Below are 21,440 nucleotides of genomic sequence, written 5' to 3' on the forward strand. Positions count from 1 at the left end.
GAATTGTCACTTCTTGATCTGTACTAGAAACATGATTTGCACAATGCATGTGTGTAAACTCAGGTTTTGTTCTGCCCATGCTCAAAATTGCTGCCACTTCCTGTCACAGCCAACGTTTTTACGACAGTTATGTTCCTCAATCGGCAATTGTAGTAGATGAGTGAGTGAGAGAAAGACAGGGAGGGAGTGGAATGAATAAAGGATGGAAGGAATTAATTAATTCATAAATAAATAAATTGAATGAATAAAAATTATGTTGTGTAGAACATATCTTTAGAAAATTAAATATTAAATGTAAAACACACACTTATATACACATTTATATTACCCAAATGGAGTCTAGCAAACGTAAAATATTTAATATGTAATTTCATTTATTTAATTATATTTAATCGATTTAATTTGTGCCAATGTAATCGATTACTCAATTTAATTAATATAATTTAATTTATATATTTTGCCAAAGAAGTGTATTTATATCAAAAGAATCAGTAGCTAAGAACTATTTCATGCACGGATAGGGGATTGTCAACAACGCATTATAACATTATATTATTAGTAGCATTATAACAACAGTATTATAAATACCCGAAACTGACGGGAATCAGACAGGAAGTTTCCGCAAATGCGCAGTATTTCCGGTACACATCGAGTAGTGACAACATCTGTCACAAATGGTACCCCCGGTCCACTACTGATGACGTATAGCTCCTAATGACGATTTAAAGCTGTGCCTACAGGAAATACTTGTCCTTATATTTGCTTTGAAATTTGCTCGCATTCAGCACAGGTGAGATGACTAACCGGACAGCGTATTTCTATGATCCAGACGTTGGAAACTTTCACTATGGTAAGATCCTGTTTTTGTGACTGCATTATCAAAACTAGTTAGCTACATGGCGTCCTGAAACTGAATTATTTCCAGACTGAGAAATAGCTTAAGCTTATGTGCTAATTATGCTAAAAGACGTTAAAAGGCGGCATGTAGCATTGTTTTTCTACTGCGCATTACCTGAATAAGTTAAATATCTACCCTATATCAAATTAGTTGCAGTTATATTTAAAAAAAAGTTCTGTAATTACTATTTTGGTCAGCTGATGTATATGCAAATACCCTAACATTTAAGCTGAAAGACTGCTGTTTGAGCTCATATGCGTTGTTTAATTTCAATTACAACTCCAATAGACGGCTACAAGAGCTAACTTCGTCAATGTTCAAATATTAAAGGACCTGACCGTAAATTATGTAATCCATTAATACGTATTTTACACGGCATGACCTATGTGTACGATTTCCTTCCTATAACTAGGTGCTGGACACCCAATGAAGCCCCATAGGTTGTCCCTAACTCACAGTCTTGTCTTGCATTATGGCCTTTACAAGAAGATGATGGTATAGCAGATGTATTTGTACCTTTTTACGTTATAACAATATTTTGACTGTAACTGTTGATGATATTCTCACTGGAAATATACTGCATACAAAAGGAACGCAAATGTATGTTTTTTTGACAGGTTTTCAAACCATACAAGGCCTCACAACATGATATGTGTCGTTTTCACTCAGAAGATTACATAGATTTTTTGCAGAAGGTCAGCCCAAACAACATGCAGGGCTTTACAAAGAGCCTTAACACCTTCAATGTAGGCGATGATTGGTAGGTCTGATAAGATTTGTCTTTGATTGATTATATTTAGTTTTAGTGTATATATATATATGTATGTATGTGTATGTATATATGTGTGTATATATATATATATATATATATATATATATATATATATATAATATATAATATAATATAATATAATATAATATAATATAATATAATATAATGTGTGTGTATATACATATACACATACATACATATTACCCACACATTGTTGTCTGGCTTGTAGTCCTGTCTTTCCGGGACTGTTTGAGTTTTGCTCCAGATACACTGGTGCCTCATTACAAGGAGCAACTCAATTGAACCATAAGGTTAGATACACTTATTGTATCTCACTATCATTTATTTGTAGCATGCTGCCTTTTTCTTTTCCAGTTATGCAATTTTTTCATTTAGTCATCTAAAAATGAATAATATTTAACTCCATTATCTCTAGATTTGTGACATTGCGATCAACTGGGCTGGAGGCTTACACCATGCAAAAAAGTTTGAGGTAAGGTTTTAAGGCTGTACCCCTCCATGTGCATGCTTAAACTAGCATCAAATTTAGTCTTTTTGTATGTTCAAGTAGTGTAACTAAAAAGAAGGTAATGATGCATCATTGATTTTTCAACCAAAGCCTCTTTTTCCTTCAACCATGCAAATGCCTTGCCCATGTTTTCTTGACCTATAAAACCCAGTGTTATTCGGGATTAGTTTAGCAACCAACTTTTCTTCTGTCGTCTTTTTATTATTAGGGCCCAAGCACTAGTAGTGCGAAGGGCCCCCCTTTTTTTCTATGGATTATTAGGGCCCAAGCACAAGTAGTGCAGAGGGCCCTCTTGTTCTTCTAAGGATTATTATTATTATTATTATTATTATTTAGGGCCCAAGCACTAGCAGTGCGAAGTGCCCTTTTGTTCTTCTAAGGATTATTTGTGCCCAAGCACTAGCAGTGCGGAGGGCCCTCTTGTTCTTCTAAGGATTATTCTTATATATATTTTTTTCAATCATCCGGGCACTTTTGGGGGTCTTAACATGCTCAAAAACTCATGAAAATCAGCAGAAAGGTTGGAATCTGCGGCCATTAGGAGGTCACAGCGCCCCCTGGAAAGTCTTGCTGCATAGCTGATGCACACTTGCACGTATCCATGTATGACAACTATGAGTTTCGGTCATAGCGCCACCAACTAGCAGCAGGAAGTGTCATTTTTTTTAAATCTCTAATATTTTCTCCCTTACTTTCACCTGATTTGGTTCAAAATCAGTCAGAATAATGTCAAGACGTGGCTGATGTGAACTGTGAAGGAATTTTTGATACCTTGAATCGTGTTACTATGGTGAGGATTTACATAAGAACATAATAGAAGAAAATGAATCTTCTTGTATCTTACGAGTTGAAAAGCCTAATGTTCCAAAATATTTCACATAGAGAGTGCAAATGTTTATGTGAAAGGCCAGTGTGGCTGGTCCCTGGGAATGGCACAGGGCCTTCACAGTGCCCCCTGGAACTTTTGTCAGAAATCTAGCTGCACAGCTCATATTCACTTGCACACATATGCATGACACAGGGTATACAGTTAGATCTCCTTGAGCTAAATGATGTTCATCCACCTATCATGGGATCTGCTTAACAGGAAGTCAGTTATTTTGGGATGATTGAAAAATGCACCCATTGATATACTCCTCCTAGGGGATTTGTATGATTTTGACCAAACAGGGTCCAATATGATCTGAAGACATTGAGGATCTAAAATCGTGAAGGGATTCTTGATATCAAACGGTTCAGCCATGAGGTGCCCTTAAACCTATGGTGAATAAAAGGAAACAGGAAGTGGCTAATAACTTCTGTGTACATTGAGTGCTGTACATCAAACCTCAACTTTATGTTAAGAGAAGAAAGCTGATCACACGGACATGGCTACTGTAAGTCTCAGTCATAGCACCACCAACTGGCAGCAGGAAGTTTGTCACTTTTAGAAATCTCTAATGTTTTGTCCCTTAATTTCACCTGATTTGGTTCAAAATCAGTCAGAATAATGTCAAGACATGGCTGATGTGAACCTGTGAAGGAATTTTTGATATTTTGAATGAAGTTGCTGTGGTGAGTATTTAAATAAGGACATAATAGAAGAAGACTAATTTTCTTATTAACTTAAGAGTGGAAAGTCCTAATGTTTCAAAATATCTTGCATGGAGAGAGCAAGTGGTTGTGAGCTAGTTTACTTATTTGCATTATTGTGTGATGTTCTCGCAGCCCACACCAACATTTTCAGTTTATCTGCCCTTTGACTTGACATGGTTTTGGCCTGACTCTTGCAGTACTAAACCATGTCCACTAGATGAAGCCAATTACTATGCTCTTTCCCCTTTATTATGGCTTTATGTTCACAATTTTTATAGAATAATAACTGCTATAGTGATCTAGTTTAGAGGGAAAGTCAGTTTTCTTTTTGCCATCAGTGTACATTGCTGTGATCAGTTTCATTAGACCCAAATTGTCACTTTTGTCCTTTTGGTATTTTCCCATTAAATGCATGTACCCATTGTGTCTGGTGTGCCTGGGCGGGCGATGGCGCCGTTGCTTGGGCCTGATTATCGTTGCTTGCAACTAATATTTATTATTATTATTATTATTATTATTATTATTATTATTATTATTATTATATTGTGTGATCGATTAAAAAATAGTACTGTTTTTCAAGTAGCAACAACTGAGCAATAATTTAGCAATCACCTGGACTATTATAAACAAGTTTGCCTTAAATGCTTACCTCTTTAATGCTTTAATACTATTTTGTTTTACAAGATAGTTTACAAGATATTTCAGTAAGCCTAGTAGAAATAAATTTCTTAGAACTCTTCATACTAACTACTAGGGTAACGATGCACTTCATTTATGATTCTGTTTGATTCCTGATAGTGGTTTCACAGTTTGATTCAGAATATTTTGAACAAAATATTTTGTTTGTATTGAACCAAATAAATCACTATGAACAGAGTTTAAATATTGTAAATAAAATGTACTACTGGTTCATCATACCTTAAAATGTCTTTTGAGCAAGAAAAAATTGATGGATTAAATTGTCAGGCATTGTACATTGTGGTTTGTATGGATTACATTTAACATTTGCAAGTTGCAACTATTGTTTCAGAAGAAATCAAAATCACACAAATTTGTGTGTGCGATTCTAGCTAAGATTTTTTTTTTTTTTACAGCTATTAGGGTAACATGCATGTTGGACTTATCTTCGGTTGCAGTGATTTTTTTTTTAAAAAAAAAAAGGTTATAACAGAAGAAATGGCCAGATTGGTCCTCTGCCTCATCAGTTCATTTATAAACAAAACTAGAGCAAAATCTGATTTTTGGGATTCAGTTTATAGGATTTAAAAATCCTATTTTAGTTATATAGTGTATATATAGTTTAGTTTATAGGATTAAAAATAATAGTATACTTTTCCAACTTCTAAAATCATTAAGTGTTTAAAAATGAAATGCAGTGAAAGATTAATCAATCATCAACATGTTTGCCTTCCTCTGTCATAGCAGAACGTTTGCCAGAGCATTCAGGTGTGTGTCTAAGAAGAATAGACACCAGCCATGACCTGAGTGAAGCAATTGTTGCTGCTCATCAATCTGGAAAGATTTGAAATTCACAGTTAGAAGGATTGCAAATGCAGAGCCTTCAAGACAGTTGCAGAATTTTGCAAAAGTGGGACTCCCAGCAAATTCGGATCAGACCATTTAATGCACCAGAGCTGCATCTTGTGACCTCCAGACTTCTGTAAGCACATTTAAATGTTTATGCTCACAACCGAACAATCAGAAAAAGAAGTATGATTTCATGGAAGGTTTTTCAAGCAAAAAAAGGATAGGGATGGGGATATGGACTGATTTTCTTGATGTTACACAGAATTAACCTAAAGGACTATGCACTGTAAACCTCAAGCTAACTCTAAAAAAAAATCAGTGACACCTGTTGCCTCAATACTTTTAAGTTGATAAACTCAGTTGTTTAAATACATGGCAACAGATAAACACAATGGTATTTATTTTAATAAACAATATTTTGATATTAAATATGATTTTGTTTTAAACTTTAAAAAAAATAAAATCAATGATTTTGCATGAGATTTGCAAAGCTAGCTTGTAAGAAAGCAATTATTTAAATTGAGTAAAATCACCTTAAAATTAAGAAGCAAAATATGTTCTGGAATAGTTCTTGCAAGAACAGTATTGTCAAGTGCATTTGCAAAACCCATCAAGCACCATGATGAAACTGGCTCACATGAAGACCATCCCAGTAAAGCAAGACCAAAACTTACCTCTGCTGCAGAGGGGTTAGTTCATTTAGAGTTGCCAGCCTCAGAAATCACCAATTAACAGCACCTCAGATTAGAGCTGTTATGAAGGCTTTACAGAGCATAAGTAGCAGACATATCTCAATATCAACTGTTCAAAGGACATTATTGTGTAATGCCGCCTTCAGCATTGTTTTACAATGTAGAAAGAAATAAACACCAGGAAAGACCATGGAATTAGAAGGTGTGTCCAAACATTTGACTGGTAGTGTATATATATTTTTACATTTCAGTGTAAACATACTATAATTACTTGGTCTTTTCAAACATTTTTGCCTGTGTGTGAATGCTTTCAAAAATAAACTAGTTAATGAACAAAATGGATAGTAAATCAATAAACAACAAATCAATATTTGGTGTGTCCAAAACAGCATAAATTCTTTTAGGTACACCTGCACACAGTTTTTGAAGGAACTCGGCAGGTAGATTGTTCCAAACATCTTGGGGAACTAACCACAGATCTTCTGAAGTTGTAGGCTGTCTCAAAACCTGTCTCTTCTTCCCAGACAGACTCAATGATGTTGAGATCAGGCCTCTGTAGGGACCAAACCACCCTTGCTCTTCTCCACGCTGAAGATATTTCTTAATGACATTGGCCATATGTTTGGGGTCATTGTCCTGCTGCAGAATAAATTTAAGGCCAATCAGATGCCTCTCTGATGGTTTTGAGTGATGTAGGAGTATGTCATGTAGGGCTGCACAATTAATCGATTTTCCAATTGTGATTACGATTACAGATGCCATGATTACATACAGTAATTGGTCAAAGCTGTAATTACAAAAAAAATTTACTTACATTATTCTGTGTGCTTAAGGGGTGTTTATTGCATGTTGTGAATACATTTTTAATAGGCCTAATAGTCTGTAGGCGTGTCCTTATCAATGCCCTGATTATCCACTTGCACGTGTCTCTCGTCATGTCATGCGCTGATAAAAAAAAAAACATCAGATTCAGACAGTTGGCAGTGTGTTGCTGAGAAGAATCAAGAATCTGTGGTGTGGAATTACTTTGGATTCTCTAGTGATGATGTTGAGCGGCGTGATGGTGTTTAAATTGTGTCGCACAACTGTTTCTGCACCATCAAGCAACACCATAAATTTATTTAATCATTTTAAAATTTGGCACAGAGTGTAATACGACCAGTGTTTTAGCTTGGAAAAAAAAAAAAAAGCAACAAACCACGCGAGAACTGAAACGCAGACTCCCATTACGACGTCGTTGTTTTGTGCTTCTCCGTATCCGGCAGGTTCTCCAAGACAAATGGAGATAACTAAAGTGATTACACATTTCACTGCAAAAGACATGCTGCAAATTAGACAGTTTATAGCACAGGGTTTAAAATACTGAATAAGATACTGAATACTAAAATACTGGATAAGAGAGATGTCATCCCCTCCCACAATTTCCTAGTCTAGATTCATAAATTAATTTTATTTTTAGTATAACATTATTTATACCATGCATATTTTTCCTTTTTAAATTTTTTTTTATTATTATTTGAAGAAACCAACGCAATGTATAGTTGACATTTGAGTCTTAAGTAATAAGTTTTTCTGGAAGAATGTTTCCAGATTTTTTTTTATTTTTATATAAAATATGGCATGCAATTGCTTCAATCAATGGAATAGAGCTATTCAAAACACCATTTAATGTATATTGTGATAATTGCAATTAATAATTGCTATTACAATTTTAAAGGAATAATCGACAATTATGATTTTTGTCATAATCTTGCAGCCCTACTGTCATGTATTTCTCAGCATTAAGGATCAAATCTCTAACTCCATTTGCAGACATGCAACCCTAAACTTGCAAGGAAACTCCACCATGCTTTACTGTTGCCTACTCATTATTGTACTGCTCTTCTGCTAGAGCCATGTATTTCAAATTTCAACTCCTCAGTCCAGAGTGCCTGCTGTCATTTTTCTGCACCCCAGTTCCTACATTTTCATGCATAGATGAGTTGCTTAGCCTTGTTTCCACATTGCAGGTATGGCTTTTTGACTGCAGTTCTTCCTTCTGGCCAGACTTATCTCCCATATCTCCCCAAAAGACTTATCTGGCCAGTAGACGGGTGTACTAGTCCTACTGGTTTCTGCTAGTTCTTTGCTGAAGACACTGCTGGACGACATCTGATGTTGAAGAGAATTGAGCATATGTTTCATCTGCTGCATTAAGTTTCCTTGACTGACCACTGTGAAACTGACCTTTTCTTCATAATTGCTTGCACAGCATGGCTCGAAAAACCCCAGACTGCTTTGAAATCTTTGCCTGGGAGAAATGCTGCTGATGCAGTATAACCTTGTGTCTTGTTGCTATGCTGTCTTGCCATGATGTATAACCTGTGACATCACTTTCACAGCCTCACCATAGCAGCAGTGCTGGTTGTTTTTCACCCAGTTTTAAGCCACCTGCACAGCTGTTTCTGTTTCAGTTAATTACTGGTGTTTCAACATACATATGAAATTGATGATCATTAGCTTGGTATAACTAGTTAATTTTGCATCTGATTCTGAACCTACATATTTTCCACTTTATCAGTAAAATGTTGAAAGATCAATGTTTATACTATATGCTGACTATATAAAAGACCAATGTTTATACAAATGTTGTAAACAGTTCATTATTGTGTGCAATATACTTTTCTTACAAAGTTAACACTTGTAGAAGGTAGGCCTATGCACTGCAATAGTTGCTTATAAATCTAATCGTTTCTGCAGATTGCTGTTACAGATAAGTTAAATGAAGTTGCTTAATTAATCATTTTCTGTTTCAGGCTTCTGGATTTTGTTACGTGAATGACATTGTAATTAGTATACTTGAACTGCTTAAGTAAGTGCTTAGTTTCTTTGCTAAGTATGTTATGTCATAATAGTTTATAACTATGTGTAATAGTTTATAACATAATAATTATAAACACTGTGCTGTGTTCTGACTTTTTCCCCCAAAGTTTAGCTGCGTCTTTTAATCATCCATCTGTCCCCAAATGCCAACAGGTACCACCCACGTGTGCTATACATTGACATTGACATTCATCATGGTGATGGGGTGCAGGAAGCTTTTTATCTTACAGATCGAGTCATGACCGTGTCCTTCCATAAATATGGAAACTATTTTTTTCCAGGAACAGGTGAGTGTAAAATGTAAACAATATGAATTTGAAGACTTTTTTTCATTCATTCACCTGCTTTCATGAACCTGTCTTTTAGTACCCTGAATATTGTGGTACAAAGGCATGGTATAATGTATAAATTGTCTGAATAGCCCAAAAGAACTGCATGTGTACTGGCTGATTAATGACATTTAATATCTTTAATTTAAAATTACTAAAAGGTTTATTTCTTGTCCTCCAGGTGACATGTATGAAGTTGGGGCTGAGAGTGGCCGCTACTACTGCCTGAACGTGCCTCTGCGTGATGGAATTGATGACCAGAGTGAGTTAAACAATAAGCTATTCTGCAATTTGGCTAATATTGACTTATTGAATTGAATCATCAACTCTTGAATTATCATCAGTGTGCATCAGCAGTAAAATATTTTAGCACATAATTATAGCAGCATGAAAAAATGGCACTTTATTTTGCAATTTATTGCATTTTTGGACTTTGGTCCTTTGCAGACTGCAAATAACAGGTACTCAAGCTTCTTATCCCAGTTCGTCATCTAAATAAAGGGTGCAAAATGGCTGTTTTGGGGTGGCTGGCAGATTCACCGTATGACATTCGCCAACCATTAAACTTAGCCTTGATTTAATGTTTTTTCCTGTCTTAAGTGCCCCAACCTTGGGTTATTTTCCTGAATTTTCTCTGGGAAGAATTGGGTGTTTTTCTGTGTCACTGCATAATCATGTTTTTATAATAATTGCAAAATAAGTGTGGGATATGAGATTTGTATGGAAGTTGTATAGAATGTGGTACATTTCATTGCAAACAATTGAGCTTAACTACACTTTCAAAAAAAAAAAATTAAAGTATATACCTTTTTCTCTTTTTTTTTTTTTTTTTGTCCAATTTTCTCAAAATGCTGTCACAGTCAATGGTCAAAATGCTAAATGGTTCTTGGTGTTTTAATATCACCCTAATTATGATAATGAAATCTTTGGAAAGTGATTAATTAATTAATTGATTCAGTTATCTTCTACTGTTATTAGGTTACAGACAGTTGTTTCAGCCAGTGATCAAGCAAGTGGTGGACTTCTACCAGCCAACCTGTATTGTGCTTCAGGTAAAAAATAATTTTCCCTGCTTTAGAGATGTTCCATTACAGTTTAAATTAAAATTCCTCTCTGCAAATTCTCATAAAATGCATTACATTGTTTGTAGTGTGGAGCAGACTCGCTGGGCTGTGACAGACTTGGGTGCTTTAATCTCAGTATACGAGGTCATGGGTAAGAAGAATTTAATATATTGATAAGTCTGGTGAAGCATAGTCAGTATAAACAAATTATATTGCCACCAATTATTCAGTGAATTCCTATGCAACAGGATGAGCAAGAATAAGATAAGTTTGAATTTTATAAACTCCCCCTCCCTTCTTTATGACGTTCATGGTGCAATACCTGTCCGCCAACACTAACCAAAAGCTAGCTAAACAGAGTCCAGTATGTAATCATACAGCCATATATTATTAAAGCACATAACAGAAGCTACGCAGAACACACTCCTCCTTTGATGTGAGTGATGTTAACTCGTCCATTTTGTTAACCATCGAGCCGTTTTCCATGCTGATAGATGCAAGAGACGGTCTGTATCTCCTTCTTCTTAGCTGCCGCCTTTTCACCTGCTTTACAACCCCGGTATTTCCTTCTCAGCTCCCTAGCAATTTTAGGTCTTTGTCCGAGCGTGGCACTGTGTTGGAGACTCATCAGCTGATCCCTGGTGTAAACAATGGAGCCTTGTCACCTGTCCTCCAGGACAGTAATGTGGCATGATAAAAGTGTCCCAAAAGCGTTGATAACAAAAAAGAATGCACAAAAAAACTGCATTGTTGCACTGCGCTGTGCTGTTTACAGAGACTATGTAAAAGAAAAGTACAGAAAATTAAAAAAAAAAGTAAATAAAGGTACAGGACGGTTTGGAGCAACTCTGGCAGGCAGCCACCTGGGGCGGCGCTGGAAGTGTTATAAAATACATGCCGTAGTGAAATGGTCACAAGCCTCAGGACTATAGCATGCACCTGGGCCATCACACTCTGTATGGATGACAGAAAACCAAGATAGAAAATGTTTACATACCCTTATGGAAAGACAATAAAAACAGTATTCACTGTGAATCAGTCAGCAGTTATTTCCTTAATTAAGAACAGTGAGTGAAGAGACATGGTCAATGTTTTTAAATAACATGATTGATTTTTACCAAAGGTGAGGAAATGGATGCAAAAGCAATCACATTTTTGTTGTTGTCACTATTTATTATTATTATTATTATTATTATTATTATTATTATTATTATTATTATTATTATTCCGTTTCCTGGGCACACTACTGGTCCTAAATGATAATAGCTATTTCTTTTCATGCTGACAAGTATTAGTTTATTTTATATGAATTTTTAATTGTGATTAATTAATGATTAATTAGTGATTAATTGTGCAGCCCTGGTAGGCAGGGCATCATAAATGGTGTTAGAATGGAATCTTTAGATTTTTTTTTTTTCCCCCTTCACTTTTAATGGGCAGCCAGATCTTAAGTTGATATAACTTTAGATTTAGTTTAACTATATGTGAAAGAGAAACATGTATTTCAGTTCAGAATGAAGTAGTAGAATAATTAAGTGAAGGGTTTTCCCCAAGACACCACACAAATGACTTCTGCTCAATGAAGCTAAATGCTAAGACCTGAACCAACACATTCTGCTGTCTTTTTAAGTCTGTACTGGATCCATATTCATTACTTTTTATGCACTTGTTGTTCTGTAGTAAAAGTCTTTTATTTTTCCTTCAGGGAATGTGTGGAGTTTGTGAAAAGTTTCAAGATCCCACTACTTGTGCTGGGAGGAGGAGGATATACTGTCCGCAATGTGGCTAGATGTTGGTGGGTTAAATAGTGGTGTTTTTATTATTTTTATTATGTTATTATTTATTACAAAACCTATTTCACCTTTACATCTCATCTTTTAATCTGCACCATGTGACATACAGTCACTTAAGGTACTTATGGTATAATCACTTAAAACTAATTCAATTCTAATTGAGGTTATTGTAAAAATCTTAAAAAAATAAATGCACAATGCAAATTACAACAGATATGCAGTAAGCATTATGACAAGTACTAGGTACTGGTATTATAACAAACTACAAGGAACTATTAGATTCCAAGAGACTCTTCCTTATTTTATCCAGAGCTTGTTCTTTAGCTTTTGGTTCTTTCGGTTCTATGCTGTGTTGTGATTTTGTAGAACAAACAGAACAAATGTGGTTTGTGCCTTATTGTAATCCCCTAGCTGATGGCTAACATTAACCTGCTAATGCATAGGCTCCGGAATGATTTGTAGATGGAGATGAAATGGCTTGGTGATGAGAGAGGGGGGGGTTAATGTAGGAAAATTGGCTTCATTCCCGGTGTAGTGTTAGTAAGCATGCTTAGATCCTACCCATGCATTCAGAATACTCAACACTGAGCAGTAAATGCTGAAATGAGTACTTCATTATGGACAGATTGAGTGGGACAGATAACATTGCTGGAATGCTATCTTGGGGCCTCAACTTACAGTGATCTGAAAGGCTCAGAGTAATAGATGTTCACTGCAGCCCTGATTAGATGACAAAGTGAACAGAATTGATGACAAGATGCACATGATATCAGGCATGGATATGAGGCAAGAGGAACAAGGGAAATCTATGACAATGTGTCTTATACAGTCATTCAAGAGTTTTTGAAGGTCTTGGTTTGTATGCACACAAGAAGGTATCAAGATGATTCTCACCCCCTGATTAGGAGGGGTAAAATAGAACCCACATTATAAATGTTCTTGTTCCAGTATTTGTCATTTTTAATAACTTATTTCTGTTTTTGGTTTAAGGACATATGAAACATCTTTGCTAGTTGAAGAGTCCATTAGTGATGAGCTACCCTATAGTGGTAAGTTTATTTATAGGTGCCATTTTATCTTTACTAAACTGTTTTATATAATTTTGTGTAGTACCAACCCAGCATTTTAGATTACTGTAACATCATTCCCAAGGACTTTAGAAAATATATCTGAAGCCCATCTGAATGCATAATAAACTTTTTTCTAAAAATATGGTCACTGTACCAATCATTATGCTCTGTGTGAGGCTTTTGCACAACATCTGTAATTTAGATGCTGTCTGACTTATCAAATGTAGTACTGTATTTGATGCCAACATACTGATAAAGTGGTTCTCTTTACTTATCTTGACGAGTCACTCAATCATTACCCTTTGCACACCTTTAAGGCTAGAATTTAAACCCAGCAATCTTCCAAACAACTGTGTATCAGGTTTATTTATAGATCTTTTTACGACTAGAGAGTGAAGTATTTATGCAGAACAATGATAAAGGTTCGAAAATACTGCTAAAGCAAGGCCAAGACACTTAAGGCATTTGGGTGATCAAAAGATCAATGACATCATAGTTAAGAATTTCAGCTTTTTTCTGATGTGTTAATAATTCAGAGCATGGCATGTTTGGTGGCAGATCAACCAGTTATAGGTGAGATAAAATATAGGATGTTAAAATAAAGAACACTTTTTGTTGCCATTCCCTTGCTTACAATAACTGCATTAAGCCAGCTACTCAATGCCATTTCCAGATTTTCCTGTTCTTCTTTTCTAATGCTTTTTTGGACTTTTTAGTTGTTCTTTTGTGATTTCTCCCTTCAGTCGCCTCTTCATTAGGTGAAATGCATGATCTCTTGAGTTAAGGTCTGGAGGCGGACTTGATCTTGGAGCTCCCTAGTTTTCGTATTGGCTTTTCCTTTTAACAACAAATGCAGCCTTCACAGATGAAACCCAGAGTTCAAAAGTAGATATTCAGTGTATAAAACCTCAATTTAACAGGGCATATCTGGACAACAAGAAACATGTTAGTCACAATATTTTTGATCACTTGAAAAATTGGTGGTGTTAAAGGTGACATTTTGTTGTTAAACAGATTTAGATGTGAATATAAACTATTACACATCTGGCTTTGTCAAACTTTTGCAGGGTTACTGTCTAACCAGTATTTTAAAGTTTCAAATTTTTCTTTTATCCCATCATCTAATGTAATCATTTTTTTTTATGTCTAATCTAATCTCATATTGAACAGTTTATCCAGATTACCAGGGATTTAAATTATATATTGGATTTTGAATTTTGCTATGCCTTTTTTACTTCACTTGTTTTATTTACATCCATAAAAAATTGTTTATTAGATTCAGAAAAATTGCAACAAGTTATTTTAGTGATAGTACTACATTTAGATTGTTCTACATTTAGTATTTATTTTTAATGGATTTAAAATTTAAGAAATTTAAGAAAAATTATAAATGTATATATTTTAACCCTGTACCTTCATAAACATCTTTAATACAGAGTACTTTGAGTATTTTGCTCCCGATTTTACACTTCATCCAGATGTTAGCACTAGGATTGAGAACCAGAACTCCAGACAGGTATGGCATAATTTTATAATGCTACTCATTACCAATGAAAAACAAGTGTTGGGGGAAATCAGTCGTGTTTTTTTTTTTTTTTGTTATTCCCCTAAAACAGTACTTGGAACAAATTCGTCAGACTGTCTTTGAGAACTTAAAAATGCTGAACCATGCACCTAGTGTTCAGATCCATGATGTTCCCTCAGACCTGCTGAGTTATGAGCGCACAGATGATGCTGATCCTGATGAGAGAGGTTCAGAGGAGAACTATTCCAGGTGAGTTTGCACACTTCTTTAAAAATCTCTGCATATTCACTGTATCTTATCTAACACATGATTATCAAGGGTTCCTCTGGTTTGTTAGCAGAATAACACCAATTCTAAAGTGTATGAACAGTAAGAGAGACCATACCTACGTACCAGTTTACGATAAGTTCATAATCTCCTAGGTGTGGGCCTTATCTCTGCATAAATGGCCAATTTAATTAAAGGCCTTAACTAAAGATTTTAGACTGTATTGGAGTCCCAAATAGAGAAAATTCTGCTCTATTGTAGCCTTTGTTAATTAGGTGCCAATAAAGAACCTGCTGCTTTTTATCAGTTCAGACATGGTGTATCATAATATATACTAAAGTTCTGTTCAAGTACTGTAGGGTAGTGTTTTAGCTGCATTTTATCAATGCAAAAATTTTTACAGTGAACCATTGAAGTATGGGTGGTAGATAAAATTTGGTCTTGTCAGAATTGAGTAGAAGGACATTACTCAGCATCCAGTGTTTTAATGTCATTTCTTTTTGCACTGTTGTCGCATTTATTAAGCAGGTGTTTGTCATCTGGCTTTGCTGATGCCTATAATTGTGCGTCATGAACATAGCCAATGCAAAGTTTATTAATAATTGTGCCCAGAGGTATTTTATATAGACAAAGCCAAGTGAACACTGATTTTGTTAAATATGATTTAAATCGATGTATACCTACCTTGTACCCTGAGAGATGGTGGGACCAGTCAAGCAGTACTACATCTACAGGAGCATGATGTAATGCAATGAGTGATGAGATCAGAGAGTTGTGCAGGGATACTGCAAGATCCTGACTTGCGGGAACGAATCTCCTGGGATGACCAGCAGTTCGTTTTGCTGGATTGCATAACAGGATGACTTGTAGGGTCTCTTCTGTTGCTAGGGTTGTCAAATGTGACTGAGAAGGAGTAGGGGAATCCTGTCTGTGTAAAGTATGTATAGTTGGGGCAGAAGAGAAGGTTATGCAGATTTTCTTTTATGGTAAAGGAAGTGACGTTTCAGCAGTAATGTAGGACAAACCAGGTGGAAGCGGGGGTTGTAGATGGGGCCAGTGTAGTAGTGAATAGATGACGTTGTGGAGCTTATGTGCAAGAATCTTAAGGCTTTTCCTTGTAGAAGGCAGTAGTGGCAGAAGTTGCAGCCGAAGAGAACTTGGACAGTAGCACATGGTAAGAGGAGAGATCTCTGTCGCAGGGCAAGAAGTCTTCCTGGGTTTAGTATACAGAGGGCAGAGGAGGTCCCTGGTTGAGGAAAGAGAAGAGAGGAAAGTGTCTGTAGCCTAGTCAAAGGGTAAGTGGGAGTCAGGGTCCGGAAGAGACGAAAAAGAAATGTTGGAAGATGGTTTTAGGCAGGTCAAGGAGAGTGATGGTGAAGGATACCAGGTAATGATCGGAGGAGTAGCAGTCATGTCTGTAGCTGGGGTAGGACAAGTGAAGACCAGATCCATGGCATTTCCTCCCTTGTGTGTGGGATAGAAGCTGTTTAATGTAAAGAAAAAGGAATTCAAAAGAGGCAGAAGGCAAGCAGACTTGATGCTTGTAAGAGGAATCCCCAGTGACCATCAGATGGGTGCTGTCAGAAGGGGAAACACTGAGGATTGAGTCCATTTCTTTTAGGAAATCTCCCAGGGGACCAGGTAGTAGATGACTATGATGAAGAGGTTGATTGGAGAGGTTACTGAACGTGCATCGAAATGTGAAAACACCATCTCCCTGACAAACACCACACCTCTACCACTACGCCTTCCTGTTTCTTGTGGCATATAAGAGAAAGCAGAGATGTGTTTGAGGCACATGTCTCTGGTCTAGTCAAAGTAAGGTTAAGTTTTAAATATGATTTAAGAATGAAACAGAACAAGAACAGTACTAGTTTAGACACTAATTAAAATGTGTTTGAGGTCTTAGTAGAGTTTCTTTCACACCTTCAATATAAATTCGCAAGCCAAATACTCTTGATAATCACCTGAGAGAACTAATTAGCATAAGCCAAAACTATAGGTTCAATTTAAACAATTCAAATACACAACTCTAGAACCAACTGAGTTAAGCAGATAGTACACAAAAGTAAGAATCCTACCTTACCAGAAGAGAATAAATTCAAGATAAAGTGAGTAAAGTCTTGGTCACATTCTTGAGTGGTTTGAATAGAACCATCTACGCCTCAAAGTTGTTTAGCAGCTTCCCCATATGCTTCTCACTGTCCATCCCTCAGACAAAGAATTTATTCGTGACAGATCTGATTTGCACTGAGTGTCAGTGGCATACAGGGTGAAGAGGAGCTGCTGCTCAGTATATGTTGCAGTCAGAGTGACCATTTGTATGAAAGATTCTTGCACTGTACATGACTACCTGTGGCTGGTAGCCCAACTGCAAGTGTTCCTGAGCGTACCTGAGATGAGCCAAGACAAGTCTCTCCAGAACCTTCATTATATGTGATGCAAGGTCAACTGCTCTGTAGTTGTTCAGGAATAAGAGATGAGTTCAGAATTGAGGGAGCCGTCTTCTGTGTTTTCTACAGCAGTCACCCTCAGATTGAAAAGGTGCTGATGGATCCGCTCACACTTGGGGCTAATACCATAAGGGAACATCAAAACATTTATGGCATTTGGCAGACTCCCTTATCCAGAGCTTATATTTAGCTAGGTGGATGTGGGGTGAGCATGGGGGGTACTGGGGCTGATGAAATGAGCGAGAGTATGTGGTCATGGGTGAGGAGTTGGGGAGATGAGAGAGGATATGTGGTTGCCATAGATCCATACAGGTCCAGTGTACTATTTACTCTCATTGCACAGTCAACAAACTGGTAACATTTTGGTAACGTATCACTTTCCGCTGCATGAATGAAATTGCAAAAAAGCATCTTGAGTGCTAAGCTTTGTGATGGCAGAGTGGATGATGCCACATTAGCCGACAGTGGAATGTAAACAGTGACCTCAAAGGTGACAGTGAAATCCCTTGGCAGATAATATGGATGCAGCACAACAGCCAACAGTTGGCTCAACAACTATGATGTTTCGTCACCGCCATGAAATATACTGTTTTCTGTAATTGTTATATTGAATTATCTGTTCATGAACAGTGCAATCTCTCCACCTCTCTTCTTACTGCTTAGTTTCACATCCTCCATACTGATGAAGGGAATGAAAGACTTGTACCATCACCTCTTATTTTTTAAAAATGGCTCTACATTCTCTGTATGGTTTCGTCAGGTTTTTTTGTATTGTTAACCACACATCCAGACATCTTAAAAACACATGTGTGCAAACAAACTAAAAATCAAAATGCCTAATGTAAGCAGAAAAAAACTTTTCTAGAGTCAGGAGGTGCTTTAACTAGCTGCCACTAGCACAGCCCCTTCAGACTAGACCCAATGTGTTTGACAGGCTAGCAGGTCCAATTTATTTATCTTTTTTTGTTGTTGTTTTTAATTTAATTTTTTAACTTTTTTTTTTTTAAAGGGTGCCCATTCATGCTCAAGGATTAAGAAATTTAAGAAATAAATTTTTTTATTGTTGGATGTGATCTGTGTTCTCCAATACTGATGGGGACATGATCAAAGTTCATACGTTGGCTATGAATGACTGCTGGAATTCAAGTGCGGTGCACCAAGTAGTTTACAGCCTGGTGAGTCAGTCTCCCAAGTGGTACCTTGACAACAGACTAATGATCAGCAATTGAAGTGCTTACGTGACCATGGTAAAGCATCAGGAAAAAACATATGACAAGAATGCACTAGCACTGCAAATCATCTTCCTTTCAGGGTGTTTTTTTTTTTTGTTTGTTTGTTTGTTTATTTCAGGAACAAAAAGAAAAGTGGGTGCAGGTGCATTGTCTCAGTGCCAGGACATGCCAGGATACAGCATGCTTGAAAAGCTTGCTCACAAATACTTTGTTCTTTTAACATTTGCCATTGGAATTGAATAAAAATGCGTGCCCATTGAAACAAATTATACAAACACTCATGTATGATGCCATTTAGGTGACTGACTCACCAGTCTGTAATCATATACTACCTAGTGGTAAAACCTGTAAGTACATAGCGTATGTCATATTTGAATTCCCAGAAATTTTGGGTCCACCCTAATCTAAAACTTTTCACTATTTGTTGTTAATTGTATGAACCATATCAATCATACAGTGATGAGTCCTTATGATTTCTTTTGATCAACAGGCCTGAGGCATCAAATGAATTTTATGATGGCGACCATGACAATGACAAGGAGAGTGATGTGGAAATCTGAACTCCATCCTGAAGACAATAAAGAAAAATCACTTTATTGTTGTTTGTTAAAAAAGACTGTTCTGTAAATACTGTAACATTGGAGAATAGCCAATTTTTTGTTAAAATACTTGTTCATACATTTAGAATGTTTAGCTTTTTTTTCCGATTTGCCAATTCCCCTGTGTGCCAAGATTTACCACTAATTTTTTCATATGTTAATTTTGCTGGGTTTAAACACTATATAATCTGAAACTAGGCATGAAAGTCATATCTTTCAAAATCAAACAGGCCTGGCTTCACAAAGCAGCAATAACATGTACACAAAACATTTGAGTACTGTAATATGTGTTTAAATATCACAGAAATAATACATAAAATAAGTATACTAAAATATGAAAAAAATGTGGTTATTCCAGAATGTTTCCAAAATGGGCATTTTCTGTTTACTAGTCTTTAGTGGTGGAATTAAGATGGCTAAACTCAGTGGAATGGAAGTCCAGTGAGGCCATGAATATTTTTGTGTGTGTGCTTTCCATTAATAATTAAACCTCATAATTTGTGAACATGTCTGTTGGCAGGATTCTTTATTTGAATTTATTCAAAGAAAAATTGGTAAAAAAAAAAAACACTGGCAATATGTCTAGAAGTCATGCATAAAAAGTCTTAGGGCTGTCTGCTGTCTTAGGGCCATACAACACAGAAAGGCTCCTAAATGTTTTTAAATCCTCTTTTTACAGGGTGCTCAGGAGCAAATGGTACAAAATTGTGTAGCTGTTTGGGACAATGTTTAATTCCACTATTTAGCACTGGTGGAAGAGAGGCTTTGGGCATCACCCACGTTTCAGTATGGTGTTCCTTTAACCATATCCTCCTTTCTGGAATCCATTTGAGGAGTACTGTGGAGAAATAAAGGCACAAGTATATCAATGATGGATCCAGTATTCACTGTGTTTTTCCCCACAATGAAAATATGAAATTCTCTGGCCAAGTGTAACTGAGAGGCAAAATTAATAAAAATCATTATTCTGTGATTGCAGTATATTTAGTTATTTAATTATCTACTATATTATCCACAGATGTTCCAGTGGGATCCTGTGCTCTCATTGCTGCAGCCCAGATTTGATTTTCAGTCAAGAGTGTAACCCAGCCACAAAAGCGTAAACACAAAAGGTTTAACAGGTGTAAAACCTGTGCCAAACCAAATATATAATATTACTTTTTTTCCTTTGTTAATTTTTTGTTGTTGTTGCTCTTTGGGATACAAATTCTCATTAAAGAACTTTATGAAAACACTTCACATCTATAGCTGAATTTGTTATCAAATCACCAGAGAACACACTTGTAGTTTTGGTGTTAGAATTTATTTTTAATAAATGCAATACTAATAAAATGAATAAAATGCAGTGCTTCATTTTGCAGTAAATATTAAACTTGTGTGTGTGTGTTTGCTTTGTTTATAGTTTTGATAGCAAGTTTCATTTGGAGAAATGTGTCAGATCGTTTGAGAAAAACTATTCAATTATCTTTAAAGTAACATTAACAATATTAAAATCTGATTGATAACACAAAAGCATTTTTGTAGGTTTTAGGCAGGTTTTTTTGTTTGTTTTTTTCGTTTTTTTACAGTGAATTTTCTTTTACTGTGTCCTCTTCCTCTTCATACATTCTCTTTCTCTGTCTTAGATTATTTCCTTTCCATTACTGATGTCAAGAATGAACACACCTGTTCCACCTGTGCACTTTGAGCCTTCCTATATTTTATGGTTTAATCACATCATTAGAAACAAATGTCAACAATTTTGAGTTTTATGTAAACGATGCCAACTGTGTTTAATGTTTTCTGATCATGTTAAGAGTTTTACAAAAAGAGTGAATGAGATTAGTAAATAGTATCTAATTACTTGAACTTGTTCAAGCTTTTGCCAAAAGACTGATTGATTCAACAAAAGGGTTTACACAACTGATTATTTGGTTCAGAGACTGGGGTTTGGGGTTATAGCAATTGCTTAAAAAATGCAAGAAAGCCAGTGTTCAGGATATGCAGTAAGACTAGCAGAGGAAAGGTTATGACCTTTTATTAGTATTAAGTAATGATATTATTTAACACAAGTGGAAAAGTTATTTACATCATTAACTGTATAATCCATTTTACATGGAAATCAGAAAACCTGGAGAATGTGTCCAATAATCCCAGCTGTATATTACATTCTGGAAAAAATATTACATTGTGTGTTGGTTAGGTAATGTTAAGTCTGTTTATAATGTGACAACTGCATGTTACTTTTCTTGTCAGTCATGGTCTCTAAAAATG

The 21,440-nt window shown here is 35.9% G+C and overlaps 1 protein-coding gene across 2 annotated transcripts; it reads left to right on the forward strand.

The window, feature by feature from the left end:
- Nucleotides 1-697: 697 nt before the first annotated feature.
- Nucleotides 698-19,692, forward strand: hdac3 (histone deacetylase 3). Of its 2 annotated transcripts, XM_058397712.1 has the most exons (15): nt 698-850; nt 1,311-1,393; nt 1,516-1,658; nt 1,900-1,981; nt 2,107-2,163; nt 8,789-8,844; nt 9,009-9,142; nt 9,366-9,446; nt 10,163-10,236; nt 10,335-10,399; nt 11,954-12,043; nt 13,032-13,090; nt 14,548-14,627; nt 14,728-14,885; nt 19,079-19,692. In XM_058397712.1, exons 1-15 carry the CDS (start codon nt 796-798, stop codon nt 19,146-19,148), a joined length of 1,287 nt encoding a protein of 428 aa, XP_058253695.1. In that variant the 5' UTR covers nt 698-795; the 3' UTR covers nt 19,149-19,692. The 2 variants fall into 2 exon arrangements, with proteins under 2 accessions (XP_058253695.1, XP_058253696.1); XM_058397713.1 differs by lacking the exon at nt 1,311-1,393 and having other exon boundaries at nt 703-850.
- Nucleotides 19,693-21,440: the final 1,748 nt, after the last annotated feature.

Source organism: Hemibagrus wyckioides, linkage group LG08 (genome assembly GCF_019097595.1).
Source record: "Hemibagrus wyckioides isolate EC202008001 linkage group LG08, SWU_Hwy_1.0, whole genome shotgun sequence".
NCBI lineage: Eukaryota > Metazoa > Chordata > Actinopteri > Siluriformes > Bagridae > Hemibagrus > Hemibagrus wyckioides.

What these genes read in the sequence shown, in the direction of transcription:
- hdac3 (XM_058397712.1), top strand. Translation starts at nt 796, where the DNA reads ATGACTAACCGGACAGCGTATTTCTATGATCCAGACGTTGGAAACTTT. An exon ending in TTCAATGTAGGCGATGATTG is followed by an intron (nt 1,659 to 1,899) that starts GTAGGTCTGATA and finishes TCTGGCTTGTAG; the next exon opens with TCCTGTCTTTCCGGGACTGT. An exon ending in CTATTTTTTTCCAGGAACAG is followed by an intron (nt 9,143 to 9,365) that starts GTGAGTGTAAAA and finishes CTTGTCCTCCAG; the next exon opens with GTGACATGTATGAAGTTGGG.